The following is a 23,417-nucleotide window of genomic DNA, read 5'->3' as shown; positions in this document are numbered from 1 at the left end:
GGTTTGGGGGCGGGGGTCTGGGGGAGAAGACTTACCCGAATCCCTAGCGAGGGGAGATGGCAGCCGCCGATGGTGAGGAGGCTCAGGGCAGCTGGATTACCATGTAGTAATGCCTGCATTCTGAGCCTCCCCATTTGCTGGGAGGTCGCCACACCCCCCTCTCCAGGTACTATTGATCAAATCTTCATTTCTATGCTACTTGACACCTGTGCAGCAGCAGATATCCCACCCTCAAACTTTCCAGGCTTATCAATAAAATTGCATAAACTCTTTAAACAACTCAAAGTTGCCTAGCCTTTCCAGGGCCAGGTTTAGCGACATCAGCTTTGCAGCCAATTGTACCACTTAGGAGCCAGCCACATGACACCTATCTAGCATTTTTATTTGAATTACCAAAATGGAAATAGACGTCATCCTTTTCCTGAGTGTTCCTACTGAACAGGAAGGATTACCCGCTTCAGTGCTGTTTGTTGGGACCATGCACCAGCCAATATGTTTGTGTAGGCCCTGATGAAAATCCCCTCATCCAACTTGTGGGATTGAAACATGTAGGGCTAGTTTGGAAGGTCCTCAATTTGAACTTTACGAATTCTTAGTAAATTTGTTGGCCCAGAAGAATACTAGAAGAACAAGTTGAAGAAGTAATTGTCACTATGAGGCGCATGTATGGGTGATTTTGGATATGTAGGCAACTAAGCACTTTAGTTATGTGTTTATCACTAAGAATGTAGATTTATCATTTTTTGTACAATTTTGTATTCCAAATGGATGGCCAGAATTCTGTCCTTAATATGAAGACTACTATGTACGTTCCAGATGCTTGCAGGTGTGGTTCCCAGAGGGTTCCTGCTTCATGTGCAAGGGGTCCTCATGCAATGTGTGTGGCTGTGTAAAAATAAACACCAGCCTCGACAGGCATATGCTGCTCAGGCCCAGGGACAAGGGTGGGTGGGGAGACCTGGCGATGACTGGCTGTAATGGGGGTGCTGGATACAGATCTCCTCTGAAAAGCTGTGCTTCTGCTTGGAGCAGGCTGTCGCAGCCCTGGCTATCCACGTCCCACAGGCCTGAGAGTCTGTCAGCCAAGCCACTAAGCCGACTCTGTGTGGGATGGGGTGTGGAGAAATCCAGATGTTGCTGCTTTTACACAACCCTCCTGCCCATCTCAGAAAATCAGTGGTCCTCCCTGTTTGGACATGGTCATGGTGGAGGGATTTAGCAAGTGGTTTAACGGCACAGGGTTGGGAGAGGCCCTGGAGGAGGGTCTGTGAGAAGAGGGCGTCGGTCCAAGCCCTGGAACTGCAAGTCAAACACCCTTGCAGGTGGTACTGCCGCCCTGCCCTGCATTGCCTACTAAACAGCATGCAATCGGATCTGAGCTGGGTCGGAGGGGCATGGGAACAGAGGGTCCTCTGGCATCTGGTTGGCGTGCACAGTGTTTGGTGGGGGGATTAGATCCACTATTGCCGTGCATTTGGCTTATCCTGCCCCCTTGTATCATGCCTATTTTATTGCTAAGCCATATCCCTGAAAACAATATTGCTTCAGGCCTCTGAGCCTGGTCCATTTCCCACACATGTATTAGCCACGAGATGCTGTAGATCACAAGTGTGGGATAAACGAGACTCCCCATCAAAGGTAATGCGTTTGAGGTGGCCGTGGCAACTTTGAACGATCTTATAATATTTCCGGATCATTCCCTGCCACCTGGTCATCTTGTGTGAAATCTGCTTGAGGGGATTGCATGGAGTTGATGCCCCCGGCACATACTCGAGGCGAGACGATGGTTTGATCTGCAAGAAACTTCTGAAGTATTTCTTTACGATTTCTTGTGAAAAACCTTCCGGGGACAGGACTTTTGCTGTTGGGGGAGGGAGGAGGTACAGATAATTGAAGATGCACACTTGTATTTAGAAAAATGAAGAGTTTAATATAAGATCTCTGCTGATTCAGGAACATTTAGTTGGGAGAGGGGGAAATGTAATAATGAGCGCTGCCATTGTCGGTTGAGCCCACTGTGGAGATGTGTGTGTGAGAGACTCATCTCCTCCCCGTGAATTTGGGGTTTTCCTCACCCGGATGCTTATCGTGTTTTCCTTACTTTTGTGCCAGGTCTTCAAGAATAAAGCAGTGCAGCTGGCAGGCAAGCTCCTCCCGGCATTCAACACACCTACGGGCATCCCCTGGGCAATGGTGAATCTTAAAAGGTAAGCACATGTGATAATGCAGATGCCGCTATGCCCTCGCTCATGGCCTTGGTGTGCCGCCCCTTGCTGCTCTGATGCCCAGATCCAAATACCTGCAGGCTCTGAAGCGTAGACACATAGCATGTGCCTGAAGTCTCTGATGTACACACTTGCATGTCCAAGGCTCTGGAGCATAGACACATAACATATGCCGAAAGGCTCTGAGGTACACTCGTGTCCACGTGCTCTGGAGCGTAGACACCTGGCATATGCCCAAAGGCTCTGAGGTACACTCGTGTCCACGGGCTCTGAAGCGTAGACACATGTCATATGCCCAAAGGCTCTGAGGTACACTCGTGTCCACGGGCTCTGAAGTGTAGACACCTGGCATATGCCCAAAGGCTCTGAGGTACACTCGTGTCCACGGGCTCTGAAGCGTAGACACATGTCATATGCCCAAAGGCTCTGAGGTACACTTGTGTCCACGGGCTCTGAAGCGTAGACACATGGCATGTGCCCAAAGGCTCTGAAGTACACACTTGCATGTCCAAGGCTCTGAAGCGTAGACACATAACATATGCCCAAAGGCTCTGAGGTACACTCGTGTCCACGGGCTCTGAACTGTAGACACATGGCATATGCCCAAAGGCTCGGAGGTACACTCGTGTCCACGGGCTCTGAAGCATAGACACATGGCATATGCCCAAAGGCTCTGAGGTACACTCGTGTCCCGGGCTCTGAAGCGTAGACACATGGCATATGCCCAAAGGCTCTGAGGTACACACTTGCATGTCCAAGGCTCTGAAGCGTAGACACATGGCATATGCCCAAAGGCTCTGAGGTACACTTGTGTCCACTGGCTCTGAAGCGTAGACACATGGCATATGCCCAAAGGCTCTGAGGTACACTTGTGTCCACGGGCTCTGAAGCGTAGACACATGGCATGTGCCCAAAGGCTCTGAAGTACACACTTGCATGTCCAAGGCTCTGAAGCGTAGACACATAACATATGCCCAAAGGCTCTGAGGTACACTCGTGTCCACGGGCTCTGAACTGTAGACACATGGCATATGCCCAAAGGCTCTGAGGTACACTCGTGTCCACGGGCTCTGAAGCGTAGACACATGGCATATGCCCAAAGGCTCTGAGGTACACTTGTGTCCACTGGCTCTGAAGGGTAGACACATGGCATGTGCCCAAAGGCTCTGAAGTACACACTTGCATGTCCAAGGCTCTGAAGCGTAGACACATGGCATATGCCCAAAGGCTCTGAGGTACACTCGTGTCCACGGGCTCTGAAGCGTAGACACATAACATATGCCCAGAGGCTCCGAGGTACTTTGTTCAGGGTGGCAAAAAGTCTCTTCTTCAGTAAGAGTTTAGATCTCCTGGTGTAATCTCCTGCCAGGTATCTTTTACATAAAGTATTTTCCTTTCATAGGGTCTATAGGGCTTACCAGGTATACTCCCCTGCCAGAACCCCAAACCCCTTTCCGGGTCTTGCAAATCCCCTGGTGTACTCCTGCCAGGTATACCTTCTCAAAAGGACCAACTGCCCGATGGTTTCTTTCACCAGGACTTCCAACAATGTTCTCTTTCCTTTTTAGTATAAGACAGTTGTACCTCACTGTACCTCACTGTTTAAACTTCTTCGCCTTCAGGTACTACTTGTCCCAACGACCCCCATATTGGCATTTCATATGTGGATATTGGCTTTCCTCATTAGTACTGTTTTGCTTGTGGCAATGCTTGTTCCATTTTTCCCCAAATTGACTTCTCATATAAGTAGCGTTGTACACATTTTGCCTTTTCACTTCCTCTTTATAGTTTATTTGCCGAGGATAACATTTACTACAGCTTTCCCTGTATTTATGTCTCACATGAGGATCTGTTAAGTTCTGTCTTTTCCTTTTACTTGTTTGGTTTTCAAAAGATGTCTTGATTTGTCCAAATGCCTTTCTGCATGTCCCGGAGTCCCCATCACTCGAAGGCAGACTCACCAGTGTTTGCTGGCATCTCAGGACCATGGCACACAGCCCCCAGACAGCTTCCCCAGCTTTGCTGACTCTCACTTGGTTCCAGCGTCCGGTCTGCGTTTTTTTGTGTCAGTGAATTTGAAGGGCTTTCACTGGACCGTGTACCCAACAGCCTCGCCATGGCAGCTGACCTTCCAGCGGTCCCTCTGAAGCAGCAGCACCTTTCCCGGTCTTGCACCTCTCTGGCTAGGTGTGGTTCCATGCGGGTTCTTGTAAGCATCTGCTACGCCCAGCAAGGTTCACCTCCTCACATATGCTTTGGCCGTCAGTGCCGCTTCCTGCTCCGCTGGCTCTGCAGCTTCCGGCTCCTTTCCTGATTCCATCAAGTTTAAATGTTCTGTGCAGCTGATTTCTCTTATGGTAACTAGACCACACATTCAGCTTGATTTTTCGTTCATTCCTCATTAACTCCTTCATCGTCCTTGTCTCAGTACTTGAGGCTTTATGGGACTTGAAGACCATAGGAGTCTTAGACTTTTCAAGGCTGTTTTGCTTTGAATTTTTGTAGGAATAAAAACCATCAGAAACAGGAGATGTTCAGTGTGTTTTATATACATATGAGGTGTGACTAGCATCCTTCCTAGGGTGATTGACAAGAAAGAGTTTCAAGGTTTTACAACTGGAGTGATCTGTTTAATGACATGCCATTAGGATCTCGGGAGGTCCAAGGCTCTGAAGAGTAGACACATAACATATGCCCAAAGGCTCTGAGGTACACACTGTGAGAAACCAGAAGGGGCACACCCGCTTCTCCCCAGGGATTTGTCATCCTGGTGGCCCGGACACGGCCATCATTTTTGGATCCAGCTCCGTGGGGTAGACCAGTGTGGCAGGATCACCTGGATGAGGGGTCTTTGAGGAGTGGGACGCTTAATGGTGAGATGCGGTATCCTCTTCCCTGTAACACCTTCTCCCCATCCTTCCAGATAGGATTCCTAGGACTCAGCCCCACCCCATTTCCCGACACAAACAATTTCTCACGGACAGCTCACTGTAAGAGAAAACAGAGTATACCTAACATGTCCTGACACAGGCGTCAGGCAGAGTCAGGCAATTACCGATAATTACACACACCTGACTTCCATCACACTGACCCAGACGGATAAAAGGCGGAGCATGAAAGCACACTCTGAGCAAGGCAAAACACACGAGGAAGCAGCAGTTCCAAGAGGGCCGTTTAATATGAGGAGAAAGATGGCAAGACCAGAAGGGGTGGCAAGGAGGGAAGTAGCCTTGACCTTTTTGGAGAAGAACTGCAACGTTCATAAGCCCTCGAGAATAAGAAACGTAAGCCTGGGAATTAACGCTGAAGAAAGGTGCTTTGTGTGTCGGAGGTACCCAGGGTCCTCCCGCATCGATAGACAAGGCGGTGAGAAGCGATTACCGCTGTGGTACTGTCCTTGGCTCCTACAAAAAAGCAGCACAAGCAAAGTCGGCACAGCTGGTGAGTAGCAGAGATTGAAAGCAGACCGGCCTGTGTTAGAACCAGGGTTGCAAGCGGCAACATTGTATGAAGAAAACTGCAAAGAACAGAGTGTGAGGCGTATGTGATGAGTGACGTGAATATAATTGCACATCCAAGGAGTGAATTAACTTTTAAAGCCAAGATAGACATCATATACAGAGTGGTCCGGCAACACGTTGGGGCTCATTCGAAGGTCTCTGTTAGGTATCCAACTGAGTGTAAAATTGTGAACTGTGAGATCAGTGGTTTTGCAACTAGCCTTGTGCACATTTGAAAGTCTTTGATAGCTAGTACAAACTGCAATTGGTCTGATCCCGGCTGAAGGATATTAGTTGTGGGGATGGGATCTGAGCGCAGCTGAGGTGGATCCCCGTTGAACCGTGAGTCACCCGTGAAAAGATATTCTATAGGCATTGGCGAGGAGGATCTGAGCGCGGAAGAGGGGGATCCAAAGTGAAGATTGTGGTATAAAAGGGATCTGAGCCCGGCTGAGGGGGATTGAGGGTGAAGAGTGAATCGCCCGACTTGATTACTTGTAAAAGAACTTCACATTTGTTTGGTACATCAGACCCTCTGAATCAAAAGACTTTGGATAACTTGAAAGACTTGGGCATAGAAGGCCCTGATGCTGGTAATGGAACTGTGTCCTCGTGCCAAAGAAGTCTAAGAGTGTGCTATGCTCGAGTGAACTGCCTTGTCCCGTGCTGAAAACGTAGGGGATGGAGGCCAACGGCCTAACCATCCTTACTTATTTTTGGGAACGCTTCTTCCTTTTTCATGAACACTACCCCGCACTATTTGTACATGGCAGTAAGGAATGGCAATTTTTATTTTTTTAGTATAGCCCTTTTATTTTGACGAGACTCCACTAGCACTGCGTTATTATTTTTTGATGGTCATAGTTTGCTCCCACCTGTAGAATTAGGATTAGAAATGCGTTCATCACACCCTTCAAAAAACACCCTTGAACTGTGGTCACGTGTGTCCGTCTTAATTTGATACCATGCCTTCCTTACACTGCTCGTATGTCACACGGCTCGTATGTCTGCAAGCTCTGACGATCCTATCCATATGCCAACAGCCTCCTAAGTGCATACCCCTATGCAAGCACTTTCACTTATTGGATGTAGGGGATCTGAAGTTGGAGACTTAAGTGAGAGGGGCGTATTGCCTCTTTCGGGGCCTTTGTGCCCAGGACCCATTTTAGAACGTGAAATGAAATGTATGTGTTTGGATGTATTCCAGTGCCTTGTTGCATAACTGGTTGTGGTGCCCTTGCATGACCTTGGTGCATAGAGCCTCTTGCGCGCACACACACGTGGCCTCGCGCAATAATGATGTATTGCGGTGTCCGCATAGCCATGCATGGTCCATGAATCTGCGGCATATGCCGCGTTTGTTGGCAATTAGGGGCACATTCTTGGCATCCCTCGCCTTGAGTCGAGCGCACTATTAATCTGATCACGCGGAGGCTTGCTGCGCCGGCTCAGAGACGGGCATTAATTATTGTTAGTACGCCTGCACCGTGTGCTAAATGTTGGCTACAGCCCTCCCTTGGCTTGGCAGCCTCCGCCGCTCTGAGATGTACCCACTGTCCGCCGGGAAGGCCCAGCTGCCACCAGCCATGTGGCAGGCTCTGTTGTGATGAGGCTGGCGCGCGGCACCTGCTGCCGTGCGAGCGCTGCACCCCCATCCAGGTGGCTCTGGTGGCGGAGCAGGTGAGCTCGGCCTGCGGCTATTTTCCTCCTGTTGCTCGTTTCCCTGCGATTAGTGATGCTCGGAAGTTCTCGACAAGGCTGCGGTGGGTTGGAACCAGATGGAGGTGGGATAGACACCACGTGTTACATTGACGTCACTCCGATAACTTGCCAAGGACTCTGATCTCCTCCAGGGCCACTGATTAAAATAAAACCCATCCCTCCCTCCCTCCCTCCTCATCGCCCTAAATCTTCCCCAGGTCCAGCACTTGCTGCGTGTTTTCTGCTCGCGTCCTGCTCCCACCCGCGGCGTTGGGCACCCTCTTCTCTCCTGCATGGATCCGCCCCCTCCACTGGAACTGTGTTGTTGGCAACACCCGAGGTCTTGTACTGCTGGTATCCCGACCCAGTGCTGTGAGCGTGAGCCAGCCTTTTCTGGCTCAGGATGCATAACCATCGAACATCGTTGGCTTTTTCTCCTCTGAATCTTGGCTCTTCCACGCCTAGTCGTGTGAGCTTGAGCCTTTTCTGGCTCAGGATGCATAAACCTCATGCAGCGTAGGCTTTTTCTCCTCTGAATCTTGGCTCTTCCACGCCTAGTCGTGTGAGCTTGAGCCCTTTCTGGCTCAGGATGCATAAACCCCATGCAGCGTAGGCTTTTTCTCCTCTGAATCTTAGCTCTTCCACGCCTAGTGGTGTGAGCTTCTGCCTTTCCTAGCCCAGGTTTGCATAAATCTCAGGCAGCATAGTGTAACGGTGTGAGAGGCCAACCTCAACACAGGGAGTTCCTTCCCTCCCCAAGCTAAGTGTCCCTCAATAAACGGTTAATGTCAGTTTGTTTATTTAGACCCACCTGAGCCTCCAACCATGCATGCCCCCTGGACCCTTCCCCGTGTGCTACCAATGGGCCAAGAACCAGGCCGGTGTACAGGAAGTAGATTTATTTGAATGGGATGTTAAGAAAATTTTGACCGAAAATGTCAAACACCACTTTATCTGTGTCACAACACAATATACTTCTCTCAACATTAATACATTACACACGAGGGTTGAAAAGAGCACAATTCGCAAGTCTTTACTTTCTGCATATTTCGCTTAAAAAAATAATTGGCGCTGATTAGTGAACACAATCAATTTACAGCTGTAGTGCTGCGCAATTTCGATTTCCTGCGTGCTTAAAAAGCCAGCAGTTTGGTTTTACAAATTTGTGCAAATTAACATGGCAATTATTATTTCACCCACACTTTTGCTTTAAGATAAACACAGGGTGATTTAGCAGTTTGTTTTTCAGAACCCCCTACTTTGGTCTGTGTTGGGAAAGTCAGACAGAAAAATTGGAGTGATTTGGGAATTTTGGATTTCAGACCTCGCCCCTCCTCCACTTAAAGGCCTGTGTTGGGGAAGCGGGATGGTAAAATGGGAATGATTTGGGAATTTTGGATTTCAGACCTCACCCCTCCTCCACTTAAAGGCCTGTGTTGGGGAAGCGGGATGGTAAAATGGGAATGATTTGGGAATTTTGGATTTCAGACCTCACCCCTCCGCCACTTAAAGGCCTGTGTTGAGGAAGCGGGATGGTAAAATGGGAATGATTTGGGAATTTTGGATTTCAGACCCCACCCCTCCACTTAAAGGCCTGTGTTGGGGAAGCGGGATGGTAAAATGGGAATGATTTGGGAATTCTGGATTTCATTCCCCCTCCACTTAAAGCTAAAGATTTTTTAAGTTTAGGGACAGAGACACCCCTCTTGCTAAAGAAGTCGGGGTAAACGGGGCAATAGTATCACCCAATTAAATTACTGTCTATCGTTTTTGGCACACACAGGGAACGAGCTTGGTTAATTCTGAATTTTAACAAAAATCACCCTGTGGTGTACCGCCACGGGGAATTCAGAACTAGGCTAATGATCTAAACAGTTTTGACCCCACCCACCCCTTGCCCACTATAAAGGGGAAGGATTTAAGGTTAGCAAATTCCCCCACCTTTTGGTTGGAAAGGGCTCATGTCTACTTACATTGAAAACCTTTGTTTAAAGTTCAGGACAGCCACCTGCATGTCGGGTCCCTCTGGAAAGATAGGGCAGGGGTCTGGTCACTCCACTCAAGGATGGACCCCAGCTCTCCACCCTAGGACCCAGTCCCCTTTTAGGCCTTCCCATCAATACAGTTCCACCCAGAGGCAATCTCTGCAAAATCACCTTTTGTTGTTTCTTTGTGTCTGTCCGATGGTCAGTTCTAGCAGCTCTTTTCCCGATGGTATTTTAGTAGCTCTGTTCCTTTTTTCATAGTGTATCCACTTTACATAGCAGTGATGACACCATGAAGTATACAGTCTTGGGCAACTACCTGCAAGAGTTCTTGCACCCAGGCTTGAACAGTTACCCTTCTCTCTCCCTCCTCCCATTGACAACCTTTCTCTTCTGCTCTGGGTGTCTCGTCTGCTTGCTCTCTGCCCTGTGTCCTTTCCTAGTGTCATCCCCTTCTCACTCCTCTCTCCTCCTACCTACTCTATTGTGCTCTCTGCCTATCCCATCTTTTCCAACTGCTTCTCTATCTACTATCCTGCTCTCCTCACTAAATGTGATAGGAAGAAGTTTAAAAAGGACATCCTGGTCTCCAACCCAGGCCTCCCTATCGCCGACACCTATACCAGTGCCTCCTCCAGGCAAACTTTCACTGATATCCTCTTTGTTGTTCCCTCACCAGACCTATGGACTCTTCATATGGTCTCTGTGCTCTGTCCTTTCTCTTCTTCTCCCATTAATGGTGGCACCCGGTGGGAGGCCCTCCTAGCCTCCTTCCACTCCTCTAATGTCATCATTAATGTTCATGCGAATGGCACCGTATTGGTCCAAGGCCCTCAGGCCAACCTTCTCCTCTTTGATAGACGCTTCCTGCTTCTCATCAATTTCCTTTCTTCTCCTTCTGTCCCCGCCTCCACAGCTTCCTCGCCTGCTACCTCCTCCTTGGCTACCTTGCCTTCTCCTCCTTCCTTTTCTGCCCCCAATCAGGCTTCTTCTACACCTCTGCAGGGTGTACATCTGATTTGTACCCCTCCCCAGAAGTCTTTCAAGGACGGCAACCTTCTCCATATTGCCACTCTAAACTCTCACTATGCTGTCAAACACTCCTGACATCTGCCACCTTCTGGAGGAACTTGACCTTGATGTCCTCGGTCTCACCGAGACATGGTTCACGGCCAGCTCTTTCACGAGCTTTGACACTCTCCTCCATAATAGCTACAAGATCCTCTCCGCGCCCAGGTCCAACCGTTCTGGAGGGGGTGTAGCCCTGGTCTTCCCTAAGTGCATTCCTGCCTCTGTCATTCCTATGCAGGCCTACTCCTCTTTCGAATGCCTCATCTGCAGGCACTCTCTCTCCTAGCCATTCCCTTACTGTGGCTACTATCTTTCAGCCACCTGGTCAGATCTCCTCCTTCCTTTCCGAGTGAGCGGACCTCTCCTCTTCCCTCCTGGCCTCGACCACGCAACTCCTCCTTCTTGGAAACTTCAACATCCACCTGGATGCTTCCTGTCCTTCCCCTGGACTCTTTCACGACCTTTGTGACTCTCTCTCACTCTCTATTCTCCCCTCTGGCCCGACTCACTCTGCAGGGCACACTCTGGATGTTCTGATCTCCTCAGGCCTTCCCTTTTCCATCCCTCTCACCACTCCTGGAGTGATCACTTTCTCCTTTCCTCCCATCTAACCACTCTACCCCCCAGGCTAAGCCAACTCCAGCACTGCCACCCACCTTCTCGGTCATCCAACCCATGAAGCGTGTGTCAGTTGAGGCATTTGCTGCCACTTTCGCACTCCCCCTCCCCTTGTGGCGGACTCATACCCTGACACAGAGCTTTCCATGCTCCACTCTTCTATATCTGATACTCTCGATGTTCTTTCTCCTGTCATGAGGATCCACCTGAAGCCCAAAGCCAAGTGCAACTCTCGGTACAACTCCGACCTCGACACCCTTAAACGCAAGTGTAAGGTGGCCGAGAGGAAATGGCATGCTTCTGGTATATCCTCTGGCAAACTGGCCTGCCGCCTGCTCCAAAAGCAATACCGGCTCTCTGTCTGCACCAAGAAGAGAGCTCATATCCAAGCCTGCGTCTCTGCGGCATCCAACAACCCGGCTGAACTCTTTAAAATCTGCAAGTAACTGACCAATCCTACCGCAGTCTCTGCCTCTCCTGTCCCTTCCCAGGCCCTCTGCACGGCTCTGGCTTCTCATTTCATCTCTAAAACTCAGGACATCCTGTCCTCACTCTCCTCCTTTCCCCTTCCTCTCTCCACCTCCACTCCCTGCTCCTCCTCGGGCCCTTCTTCGGCCACCTCTCCTTCCTCCTTCTCTGCCTTTACCCTGTTCTCCCCAGACAATGTTTCTAGACAAGTCCGATCTATGAATGTCTCGTCAAAACAGGTTCACCCCTGCTCTTCCAAAACCATCAAGGACCACATCGACTCTCTGGCTCCTGCCCTGGCCAACTTCTGCAACCACTCCTTCACCACTGGAGTCTTCCCTTCCCCCTTGAAGCACTCCCTTGAGAACCCTCTTCTTAAGAAACCCTCTGCCGACCCGTCTTGCCCGGCCCACTATCGCCCAATCTCCATCTCTCCTTTCCTGGGTAAACTCCTGGAAAAGCTGGCCATCTCCCAGCTTAATCTTTACACTGAATCCGTTGGTTGCCTCCATGACCATCAGTCTGGCTTCAGAGCTGCCAGAAGCACGGACACTGCTCTCCTGAACATCCGTGAAGACCTGCTCTCCATCCTTGACTCCAACACCCCCTGTGTTCTCATCTTACTTGATCTCTCTTCTGCCTTTGATACGGCCAACCATGCCATCCTGCTCAATCGTCTCCGTGATAACCTGGGTATCACTGGTCAGGCCCTGGCGTGGCTGACTTCTTTCCTCTCTGACCCTCCCAGCTTCAACTTGGGTCCTTCCTCTATCTCTACCTGTGGTGTTCCCCAGCTGTCTTGCCTCTCTCCCTGGCTGTTTAACCAATACCTGGCACTTGTTGCCCACCGCATTGCCGCGCTCTGCCCCAACTTCAAGTGCTATGCTGATGACACTCAGCTCATTTTCAGGCTACCCTCAGCCACCTCTTCTCCCCCTCTCATCTCTGACTGGCTGTCCGCCATCTGAAAGACCAAATAAATATCGAGGCTTAGTACCACACATTTCCAGTGAAAAATCTGCATGTATTTCTCAGCCGGTAATGTGAAGTGCTTTTCCAATCTGCACTTATATTACATTTTGTTTTAGCCTTCTATGGGTTTCCCTTGCAGAAAGACACCTGCATAGTCTGCCTCTGGCCTACAGGAACTTTTCATGACAACAAACTGAGCTTTTCTTTTCAAATGTTTGCCGGTATCTTCCATGTGAAGCATAATATACATAACTTTTTGTCAACACACGCACCATATCTTTTCCCTGACAGCTTTATGTTGGCAGGGGAATATGTTTCTCATGTCTTGCTTTAACTTGCAAAGCCATTTTATAAATGCTGGCAAGTCATTTTTTTTCAGTGGGCCCACCAGTTCTGTTGTTTTGGGGCCTTTGATTACACACCACAGTAGACTTTTTCTCCTACGAATCTTGCCTCTTCCACACCCTGTGCCTTCAGCTTCAGCCTTTGCTGGCTCAGGTTTGGCTCAGGCAGTGCAGGCTTTTACTCCACTGCATCTCTGCTCTTCAATCCCCAGTGGTGTGAGCTTGAGACTTTTTTGGCCCAGGTTTGCATAACCCTGAGGCAGCATAGGCGTTTACTCCTCGGCATCCACCTCTGTAACTTGTTGGCCTATTGTGCTTCCAGTAACTAAGCGAGCGATAATCACTCTTAATGGGAACCCTTAGTGGTAATGATAAACTCGCAACAACCTGTGCACTCCTGCCTGGACTATAACAGTGCCAGGCGGTGGGATACACTCAGACGATTGATTGCACACCTGTTTAATTTGAGACATACAGGTTGCCTTCCAGAGCTCTGGCCGGCCCATTTCCCCCAACTACACTTACCACCGCCTCTGCTTCTGACCAGCTTCATCATTGCCTATTTGCCACTGTTGGACTAGCCTCTGCTTTTTTCTTGTACATTCTATACCAGAGGCCTTTCAATTTGTAGTGAACTCCTCCCTTACATACATATTTGTATAATGTAAGTCCCGACCGTACCTCCCCAGCTCTCATCATGCTTGCAGAAAGATGAACGTTCTGTTGAAAAAATGATTGCTCCTGTACATTTCATTTCTGGGTTATAATGTGCAATGGGGAAAAGAGAGAAAAGGAATGCAAGCACATACAGTGCCATACTTCACACTGCAACAAATTTGGATATTAATATCCGAGGTGCCTGGGAGAAAGACTTGGGAGACTATGTGTAATGTTCTAACATGCAGCAACAGCCTAGGATAGTGTCACACAATGCTTAGTTGGTTGCATGTGTGCTGGTATGAATGCCCACCCCCTCCGTTGGTTGCACGTGTTCTGATATGAGTCCCCCCCCCCCCAGTCGCATGTGTTCTGGTATTTGTATTTATTTTATTTATAAAGCGCTGCCAGGCCCAGGGGCATACGGGCGCATAAGTTAGATCTGGTTACAGTTCCAATTGAAAGCAGTCAAAAGGGTTACGTTACAATACAGTTACAGGTAGGTACAAACTTAGTAATGCAAATGGGTACATACATAGACTAGTATATATACATTACTTACAAGAATGTGCCAGTGACGGTCAATCATGCTGGGAGCAGGCAGTTAGGCTGTCATAGAGTCCGTGTTGTGTTTAAATAGGTTAAAAGATGGTTCTGCTTGCAGAAGCGCAGGGATTGTGTTCCATAATTTAGAGGCTTGTACAGGGAAGCTAGCACCACCCGAGTTATGAAGTTTAAATCTCGGTATGGACATAGTGTTAGCTTGTGCTGCTCTAAGTGGTCTTGAAGAAGTGTGAGGTGTAAGTTGGTTGGTGAGGTAGGCTGGTGCAAGGTTGGCCCTGGCTTTATGTGTAAGGGCCAGAGTTTTAAGGGATATTCTGTGCTTGACTGGGAGCCAGCGTAGTTTGCGTCTGGTCTCCGAGATGTGCATCTTTTTGGGGATGTTGAGGTCGGCCCTAATGGCATTGTTTTGAATTACTTGCAGTTTGTTGATATTTTTGTGGCTAGTACCTAAGTAAAGGGCATTACAATAGTCTATCTTGGATAGGACTAATGCTCTAGCAAGAGTAATGCAATTGGGTGAGGAGATGAACGGCCTACATGCAGTGATCAGCTTACAGGTGTAAGCGGCTGAAGATGCTACTGCATTAGTTTGTTTGGTGAATGATAAGGTGGCATCGATGTACACACCAAGGGTTTTGGTGTTATTTGACACGGGTATGAGATTGCTATCTATGGCGAAGAATTTAAATGCGGGATTGAGATTTTTGAGTTTGGCATGAGTGCCAAGGATGATCAACTCGGTTTTCTCGTCATTGAGACAGAGTCCATGATGAGCCATCCATGCTTGAATTACTGAGTAGATTTCATTAAGGGTTTTGCTGTCTGTTTCATAATTACCCGAGATAGGAATGAGTATCTGGGTGTCGTCCGCGTAATTGGTATACATGACACCCAGATAGTCAAGGATATCAAAGAGGGGCTTTGTGAATACATTATAGAGTGTTAGGGACACGCAAGAGCCTTGCGGGACTCCACAGGGTACTGGTGAGGGTTCAGCAGAATCAGTGCGAGAGAAGACCCTCATGGTTCTGTTCGCCAGGAAGGAACTGATCCAAGCCGTGGCTGCGTCAGAAAAGTGTGCTGCAGTTTTCAAGTGGTGACAGAGTGTTTGATGGTTGACCAAGTCAAAAGCTGCTGACAGGTCAAGCAGTAAGAGGAGTGCAAGTTTGCCGTTGTCTTTCAGGATTTGGATCTGGGTAGTGAGATCTATTAATGCAGTTTCCGTGCCATGTCTCGGTCGTAAACCTGATTGCCTAAATCCTAGGAGATTGTTTGATTCTAAGTAGGCCTGTATTTGTAAATAGGCTGCTCTGTCCGGTATCTTTAATAGGAAAGGTACAGTTGTTATCGGCCTATAATTAAACGGGTTGACTGGATCAAGAGTAGGTTTTTTAAGGAGTGGGATGACCCACGCATATTTTAGGTTATCAGGTACTACTCCAGTTTTGAAGGAGGCATTGATGAGGTTGGTTATGAATGGTGCCAGATCGTGCGCAGCAGCTTTGATGATGGGGGCAGGGCAGGCATCGCCTTGGCAATTTGAAGGTTTAAGTTTCCTGATGATGTTTTCTACTTCCCAGATTGAGAGGGGTGAGAAGCTGAAAGGTTTACAGGTGGACTTGAAAGTAGGCGATTTGTTAGGTAGTTGTTTGTAGTCCGGGTCAGCTATTAGTAGGGATTTTTTTGCATTGATTTTAGATCGTAGGCGAGCTATTTTGTCTAATAGAGCTTTCTGTATATTACTACACCATAGTGCATCTGTAACACATTTGTCTATGGGGGCGATAGGGGATTCTAGTTCTTTCAGAATCTTGAAAAGTTCCTTTGTGTTGGATTCCGCTTGTGTAAACCTTTTGTTATATGTGTCTTTTTTAGCAAGAAAGATGGATTCTTTGTAACTAGAGAATGCTATGGTTAGCTCAGTTTAATTGGATGCTGTGGGGTGTTTTTTCCAATGTGCCTCTGCGGTTCTCTTAGTTTTGCGTAATTCTCTTAACTTCGGCGTGAACCAGGTGTTAAGGTGACGCTGTGGTTTGGATTTCCGCAATTTTAGGGGGGCAATCGTGTTCAGTGCTTTGAGTATAGCCTGGTTGTAGATATCCACTAAGACTGTGGGGTCAGCATCTGAGTCGATATTGTTCAGGATGGGGAGTAGTATGGGTAAGAGTTTGTCAGGTGTAATATCTTTCTTACTTCTCGTGCTGGTGGCTGGGGCGATGATAGGCGCCAGGTGAGGTGTGTTGGTTTTGATAGAGAAAGTTATTGTGTGATGATCCAACCAAATGCATGGGTCATTGGATAGGAGGTCAATAGAGCAATTGAGGTGGGTGAGCCAGTCCAGTGTTCTGCCTTTGATATGGGTGGGCTTGTGAATAATGTGCGTGTGACCCAAGTCAGATAAGGTGTTGGCTAGGTCATGGGCGTTAGTGTTCTTAGGGTCGTTAAAACCAAGGTTTAAGTCCCCAAGTAATGAGTTCCCCCACCCCCCGGTCGCATGTGTTCTGGTATGAGTGCCCACCCCCCCCTGTTGGTTGCTTGTGTGCTGGTATGAATGCCCCCCCCGGTAGTTACATGAGTGCTGGTGTGTGCCCACCCATCCCCGTTGGTCGACTGTGTGGTGTTGTGTGTTTCCCCCTTCGATTTGTCTGTGTAAATGTGTGTAGCTGCTGCCCCTTAACTGGAGGAGTACACCTTGATCTCAACCATGCATCAGTATGTACCTGCCACATTGCAACATTGGGCTGCCCCATGCTATTCTCTGTTGATTTTGACCATGCATCAATTTGTAGCTTGCCTCTGTGTATTTAGTGGCTGGCACCATGCACTTGCCTACTGATTTTGTCCATGCATCTGTGTGTAGTTGCCACCGTGTAACATGTGGCTGGCACCATATACTTGCCCGCCAATCTCCTGTATATATTGTAACCTGGAGCACTTAATGTAACTGTATCGTAACCGTATGCTTAAGCCAAAGCACCTTGCTACCCCAGGGTTATGATGCGCTATATAAATGTCATAAATAAATAAAATAAATGCAGCCTAGGACAGTGTCACACAGTGCTTAGTGCCACAACAGCCTAGGACAGTGTCACACAATGCGTAGTGTCATGTACCCTAAACACTACCGCCCTATCACTAATGTCGCCTTTCTTCTCCAGGTAATGGATCAGGTGGCATATCTCCAGCTGTAAAGATTAATTGAGGAAAACGCCATTCGGCTTCCGTGCTCGACATGGCACGGAGACTGCCATGCTCGAAGTCCAACCTCTGGGCCATCATCGATCGAGGATAGTGTCCCACAATGCTTAGTGTCACACAACTCATACTGTCACGCAGCCTAGGATAGTGTCAGATAATGCGTGGTGTCGTGCAGCCTAGGATAGTGTCAGATAATGCGTGGTGTCGTGCAGCCTAGGATAGTGTCACACAATGCTTAATGTCATACAGCATACGATAGTGTCACACAATGCATAGTTCATGCAGCCTAGGATAGTGTCAGATAATGCGTGGTGTCATGCAGCATAGGATAGTGTCAGATAATGTGTGGTGTCGTGCAGCCTAGGATAGTGTCACACAATGCTTAATGTCACACAGCATACGATAGTTTCACACAATGCTTAGTGTCACACAACTCATACTGTGACGCAGCCTAGGATAGTGTCACACAATGCTTAATGTCACACAGCATACGATAGTTTCACACAATGCTTAGTGTCACACAACTCATACTGTGACGCAGCCTAGGATGGTGTCAAACAATGCTTAGTGTCACGCAGCCTAGGATAGTGTCAAATGCGTGGTGTCGTGCAGCCTAGGATAGTGTCACACAATGCTTAATGTCACACAGCATACGATAGTTTCACACAATGCTTAGTGTCACACAACTCATACTGTGACGCAGCCTAGGATAGTGTCACACAATGCTTAATGTCACACAGCATACGATAGTTTCACACAATGCTTAGTGTCACACAACTCATACTGTCACGCAGCCTAGGATAGTGTCAGATAATGCGTGGTGTCGTGCAGCCTAGGATAGTGTCAGATAATGCGTGGTGTCGTGCAGCCTAGGATAGTGTCACACAATGCTTAATGTCATACAGCATACGATAGTGTCACACAATGCATAGTTCATGCAGCCTAGGATAGTGTCAGATAATGCGTGGTGTCATGCAGCATAGGATAGTGTCAGATAATGCGTGGTGTCGTGCAGCCTAGGATAGTGTCACACAATGCTTAATGTCACACAGCATACGATAGTTTCACACAATGCTTAGTGTCACACAACTCATACTGTGACGCAGCCTAGGATAGTGTCACACAATGCTTAATGTCACACAGCATACGATAGTTTCACACAATGCTTAGTGTCACACAACTCATACTGTGACGCAGCCTAGGATGGTGTCAAACAATGCTTAGTGTCACGCAGCCTAGGATAGTGTCAAATGCGTAGTGTCATGCAGCCTAGGATAGTGTCACACAATGCTTGGTGTCACGCAGCCTAGGATAGTGTCAAACAATACTTGGTGTCACGCAGCCTAGGATAGTGTCACACAATGCATAGTTTATGCAGCATAGGATAGTGTCACATAATGCGTGGTGTCGTGCAGCCTAGGATAGTGTCACACAATGCTTAATGTCACACAGCGTACGATAGTGTCATGCTATGCTTGGTGTCACGCAGCCTAGGATAGTGTCGCACAATGCTTAGTGTCACGCAGCCTAGGATAGTGTCAAATGCGTAGTGTCACGCAGCCTAGGATAGTGTCAAATGCGTAGTGTCATGCAGCATAGGATAGTGTCAGATAATGTGTGGTGTCGTGCAGCCTAGGATAGTGTCACACAATGCTTAATGTCGCACAGCGTACGATAGTGTCACACTGTGCTTAGTGTCACACAACTCTTAGTGTCACGCAGCCTAGGATAGTGTCACACAATGCTATTTCAGGCATACCTAAGGAAGGCCTTCATAGGACTGCGCTTGAGGTGGAAGAGTTAAGATGTCTTCTGGCTATAAGGAGAATATCCATGGTGTGGAAATCAGCGAGCATCCAGAGATTTAATGTGTGGGCTTCTGACTTGGGAGGGTGGACGATGATTGGAATGTCTCTACTCTGCAAAATTGAACCTGATTCCATTCAAGGCCGGCCCTAGGATTTGCCAGGTCCTTATTTGCATAGTCCGTGATGTCACAGAATGACTCTGTTTAAAGTTTCATAGAAAGAAGTTGCCAGGATAAAGCCAAGCGACAAATCGACTTTGATGTCCTCTTTATGAATTGTCACAGCTGGCAGCATCGGCAGTGGTGTGAGCTGAATTGAGTCTAGAGACCTCTCATTCTGTCAGACAAGAACAGGTGAGAACATTATTTGCCCAGGAGCACACACTTGGGTAAACTGGAAAAGCCATGATTAATACCGTCTATAGTTGGTAGAAAGATTGTTTGCACAGGACCTTTTGCCGCTTTGGTTTGGAAACCCCATCTGACTTTGGAATTCCGTTTCTCGATTGGTTTTATTTTAGTGCTGTATATATTTGGCCCTAATGTCCAAAGTAGCAGTAAGCCTTTCGTCCAGGACTACATATGGAGATTATTACAAATGCATCTCCTCGCTATGCCTTTGTTTTACGCGGCATACCTCAGAATGCCTCCTGCTGTGACCGCAGCTTTCAAGGATGTCGGGGAAGGGATTAGGCCTGGGGCAGACTGGGCATAATAAAGTAGGGGCACTATGCAGTGCAGGCCTACAGCAAGGCACAGCACCCACCCACAAAGAGCAACAACCAAACACAATACCCCTTGCCCTTTAAAGGGAGCACTAGTCAATGCCAGATCCCTGACTGCACAGGCACAGGATATCGCAGAGCTCATCACCACACAAGATCTGGACTTGCTTATGATATCGCACACCTGGTTACACCCAGATTGCACTCCAAAGGGGGAGGGGCATCCCTCATTGCCAGAGACTCATTAGTCATTAGAGAGATTAACTAAGGCACGCCCACCTCCAGTGAAGTACTGTCCCTTAAAATCACCCTCTCTCACATCTCAACACTAACTACCCACCTAATTTACGGAGCACCCAACCCAATGTCCACCTTTGAAGAAGACCTTTTACAAATCCTAGCACCAAACACCAAGCCTTCCTCACAAATTCTCTCCTAGGATTCAACAACACCAATGACAGCAACGTCCTTTCCCTGACTAACGCTTTAACTGCACTTGGACTCTCGCAATGCATCAACAGCCCCACGTAAAACTTGAACCCTTTACCAGTACCCTGATCAATGCCTCCTTCCCCACTTGGAAAGTCCCCACCAACCTCAAGGACACGTGTCCTCCCCCTCCTAAAAAAAAAACCAAAAAACCTCTCTAGATTCTGACATCCCCACTAACTACCACTCCATCACCATGGTCCCATTCCTACTCAAAATACTGGATATAGTTGCATATCTCCAAATCCAACCCTTCCTGGAAGCCAACAACCTCCTTGGCCTCCGACAATCGGGATTCAGAGCAGGACACAGCACAGAATCCACTCTCCTGGATCTAAAAAAACAGATGGACAAAGGCAAAGACGCTGGCAGGGTCTCCCTCCTAGTACTTCTAAACTCATCAGCAGCCTTCGGCCTAGTTGACCATGGCATCCTCTGCCAGCACCTTGCTTCAGCTGCACACTTCGCAGAACAATCCACTACCTGGATTGCATCCTTCCTATCCAACAGATCCTTCAGAGTGTTCTCTGACGTAGCCTCCGCCCCACCCACCCCGATCTCCTGCGCCGTCCCACAAGCTCCTGCGTCTCCCCTACATTGTACAATATGTTCACGAAACCACTATTTGACATCCTAGACAGTCTCGGAATATCATACACAAACTACGCGGACGACACACAAATACTTCTACCCATCTCAGGCAACTACACTTCTGACTCAACTGCCCTAAACTCCATCTATCACACAATCCAAGCATGGATAGCTGCCAACATGCTTTGCCATAACGATGAAAAAAACGAGATTCTCCTGACAGGCTCACAGACCTCCCTCAACAAACTTGACAACAACTACAAAGCCTTATCCATTGATGGTATTAGCATACCAGTCTCCAAAGTAGTAAAAACACTAGGAGTATACTTGGACTCCACCCTGTCACTGAACAGACAGGTCAGCGCCATCGCCTCCTAAGTCGCCTTCACGACAAAACTCATTCTCGCCTCCAGACCGTTCCTCTCCCAAGACAGCTACCTCACGATTACAAAGGCTCTCATAAGGTCCAGGCTGGACTACTGCAACACGTTTTTTGCAGGCAACTCCACATGCAACCTGAACAAACTCCAGGTAATTCAAAACACTGCCCTTAGAGCCGCACTTACATACCAAAACGTGTACACATCTCGGCGGCTAGAAATAAGACCCACTGGCTATCAACTAGGCAGCGCATCCTCTTCAAAACACTAGCCCTCACACATAAATGCATAACCAGCACCTAGATACCTCTCACAAAAAATACTAAAAAAGCAACCTTCCAGACCCACCCAATCGATCCACTTCAAACGACGTAACCATCCCACCCTACAGACTGGAAAGAGTTGGAGGAGTCAGCTTCCCCACCCTCGCTGCAGCACAGTGGAACAATCTTTTACTTAAACAAAGAGCAGAACCCTCACATGTGGTGTTCCGCAAGCCGCTCACAACCTTCCTGTTCTCTCAGGACACCATAGCCGAGTGAAACCTAGACACTAGCTCCTGCCCTCGCCTCCCATTCTCTGCACCAGCGCCCTCTCTCTCCCTTCACCTGCATCTCTGTATCTCTGTACCTGTATCGCTGCAGCTGTGTAACTGTTTCTCTGTAATCTTCTATCTCTATGTACTATTCATGTAACCAGCACCCTGATGCCTCGGGGTTTGGCGAGCAATACAAATGTTAGATAAATAAATAAAAATGGTGCAAAATAACCATTGGGGGGGGGTGGGTGGCGTCCGCCCTCTGGAAAAAGTGATTGGACGCTGTTCACCCGCGCATACCCTCGACTTGTGCCTTGAAACTGAGCACAGGATCGGGTCCCTGGAAAACAACCTCTGCAGTGTCCAGGCCTGCAATACCTCTTCCAGCATCCCGAGCTAATGATCATAACTGACCAGTCCTCTTTCTCTTCTCTCCCAATCCTCTCTAGGCCAGAAATCTCTCTTGACACATCCCCAGCTAATGCTCATGACTGGCACACCGTCGCCTCCTCTTCCGTCCTCATCCTCTCCAGTCTCCAGGCCAGCAATCTTTCTTCCCACATCCCCAGCTAATGATCATGACTGACATGACAGGCCCTCTCCTCCGTATCCCTCCTCATCCTCTCCAGTGTCCGGGCCAGCAATCCCTCTTCCCATGTCCCTAGCTTATGATCATGACTGACACGCACTCTCCTAGTCTTCCCTCCTCAACCTCTCCAGGCCAGCAATCCCATTTCCCACAGCCCTAGCTAATGATCATGACTGACATGACAGGCCCTCTCCTCCGTATCCCTCCTCATCCTCTCCAGTCTCCAAGCCTGCAATCCCTCTTCCCACATCCCTAGCTAATGATCACAACTGACACGCACTCTCCTCGTCTTCCCTCCTCAACCTCTCCAGGCCAGCAATCCCATTTCCCACATCCCTAGCTAATGATCATGATAGACATGACAGGCCCTCTCCTCCGTATCCCTCCTCATCCTCTCCAGTCTCCAGGCCAGCAACCCCTCTTCCCATATCCCTAGCTAATGATCATGACTGACACACACTCTCCTCGTCTTCCCTCCTCATCCTCTCCAGTCTCCAGGCCAGCAACCCCTCTTCCTACGTCCCTAGCTAATGATCATGACTGACACGCACTCTCCTCGTCTTTCCTCCTCAACCTCTCCAGGCCAGCAATCCCTCTTCCCACGTCCCTAGCTAATGATCATGAGTGACACGCACTCTCCTCGTCTTCCCTCCTCAACCTCTCCAGTCTCCAAGCCAGCAATCCCTCTTCCCACGTCCCTAGCTAATGATCATGACTGACACGCACTCTCCTAGTCTTCCCTCCGCAACCTCTCCAGGCCAGCAATCCCTCTTGCCACATCCAGAGCTAATGATCACGACTGACACACACTCTCCTCGTCTTCCCTCCTCATCCTCTCCAGTCTCCAGGCCAGCAACCCCTCTTCCCATATCCCTAGCTAATGATCATGACTGACGCGCACTCTCCTCGTCTTCCCTCCTCATCCTCTCCAGTCTCCAAGCCTGCAATCCCTCTTCCCACATCCCTAGCTAATGATCACAACTAACGCGCACTCT

The 23,417-nt window shown here is 48.6% G+C and overlaps 1 protein-coding gene across 1 annotated transcript in view; it reads left to right on the top strand.

Moving 5' to 3' along the window:
- MAN1A2 (mannosidase alpha class 1A member 2) overlaps positions 1-23,417 on the top strand; it is a 1,471,929-nt gene that overhangs the window by 1,185,340 nt on the left and 263,172 nt on the right. The window contains exon 6 of the mRNA XM_069635768.1: positions 2,113-2,207. Coding sequence (XP_069491869.1) covers positions 2,113-2,207 — 95 coding nt within the window. The remainder of the gene's footprint in view (positions 1-2,112; positions 2,208-23,417) is intronic.

The sequence above is a fragment of the Ambystoma mexicanum genome, chromosome 7p (genome assembly GCF_040938575.1).
Source record: "Ambystoma mexicanum isolate Mex_15411 chromosome 7p, UKY_AmexF1_1, whole genome shotgun sequence".
In the NCBI taxonomy this organism is placed as follows: domain Eukaryota; kingdom Metazoa; phylum Chordata; class Amphibia; order Caudata; family Ambystomatidae; genus Ambystoma; species Ambystoma mexicanum.
Note: the sequence above shows the minus strand (reverse complement) of the source record. Positions and strands in the feature narration are given on the sequence as shown.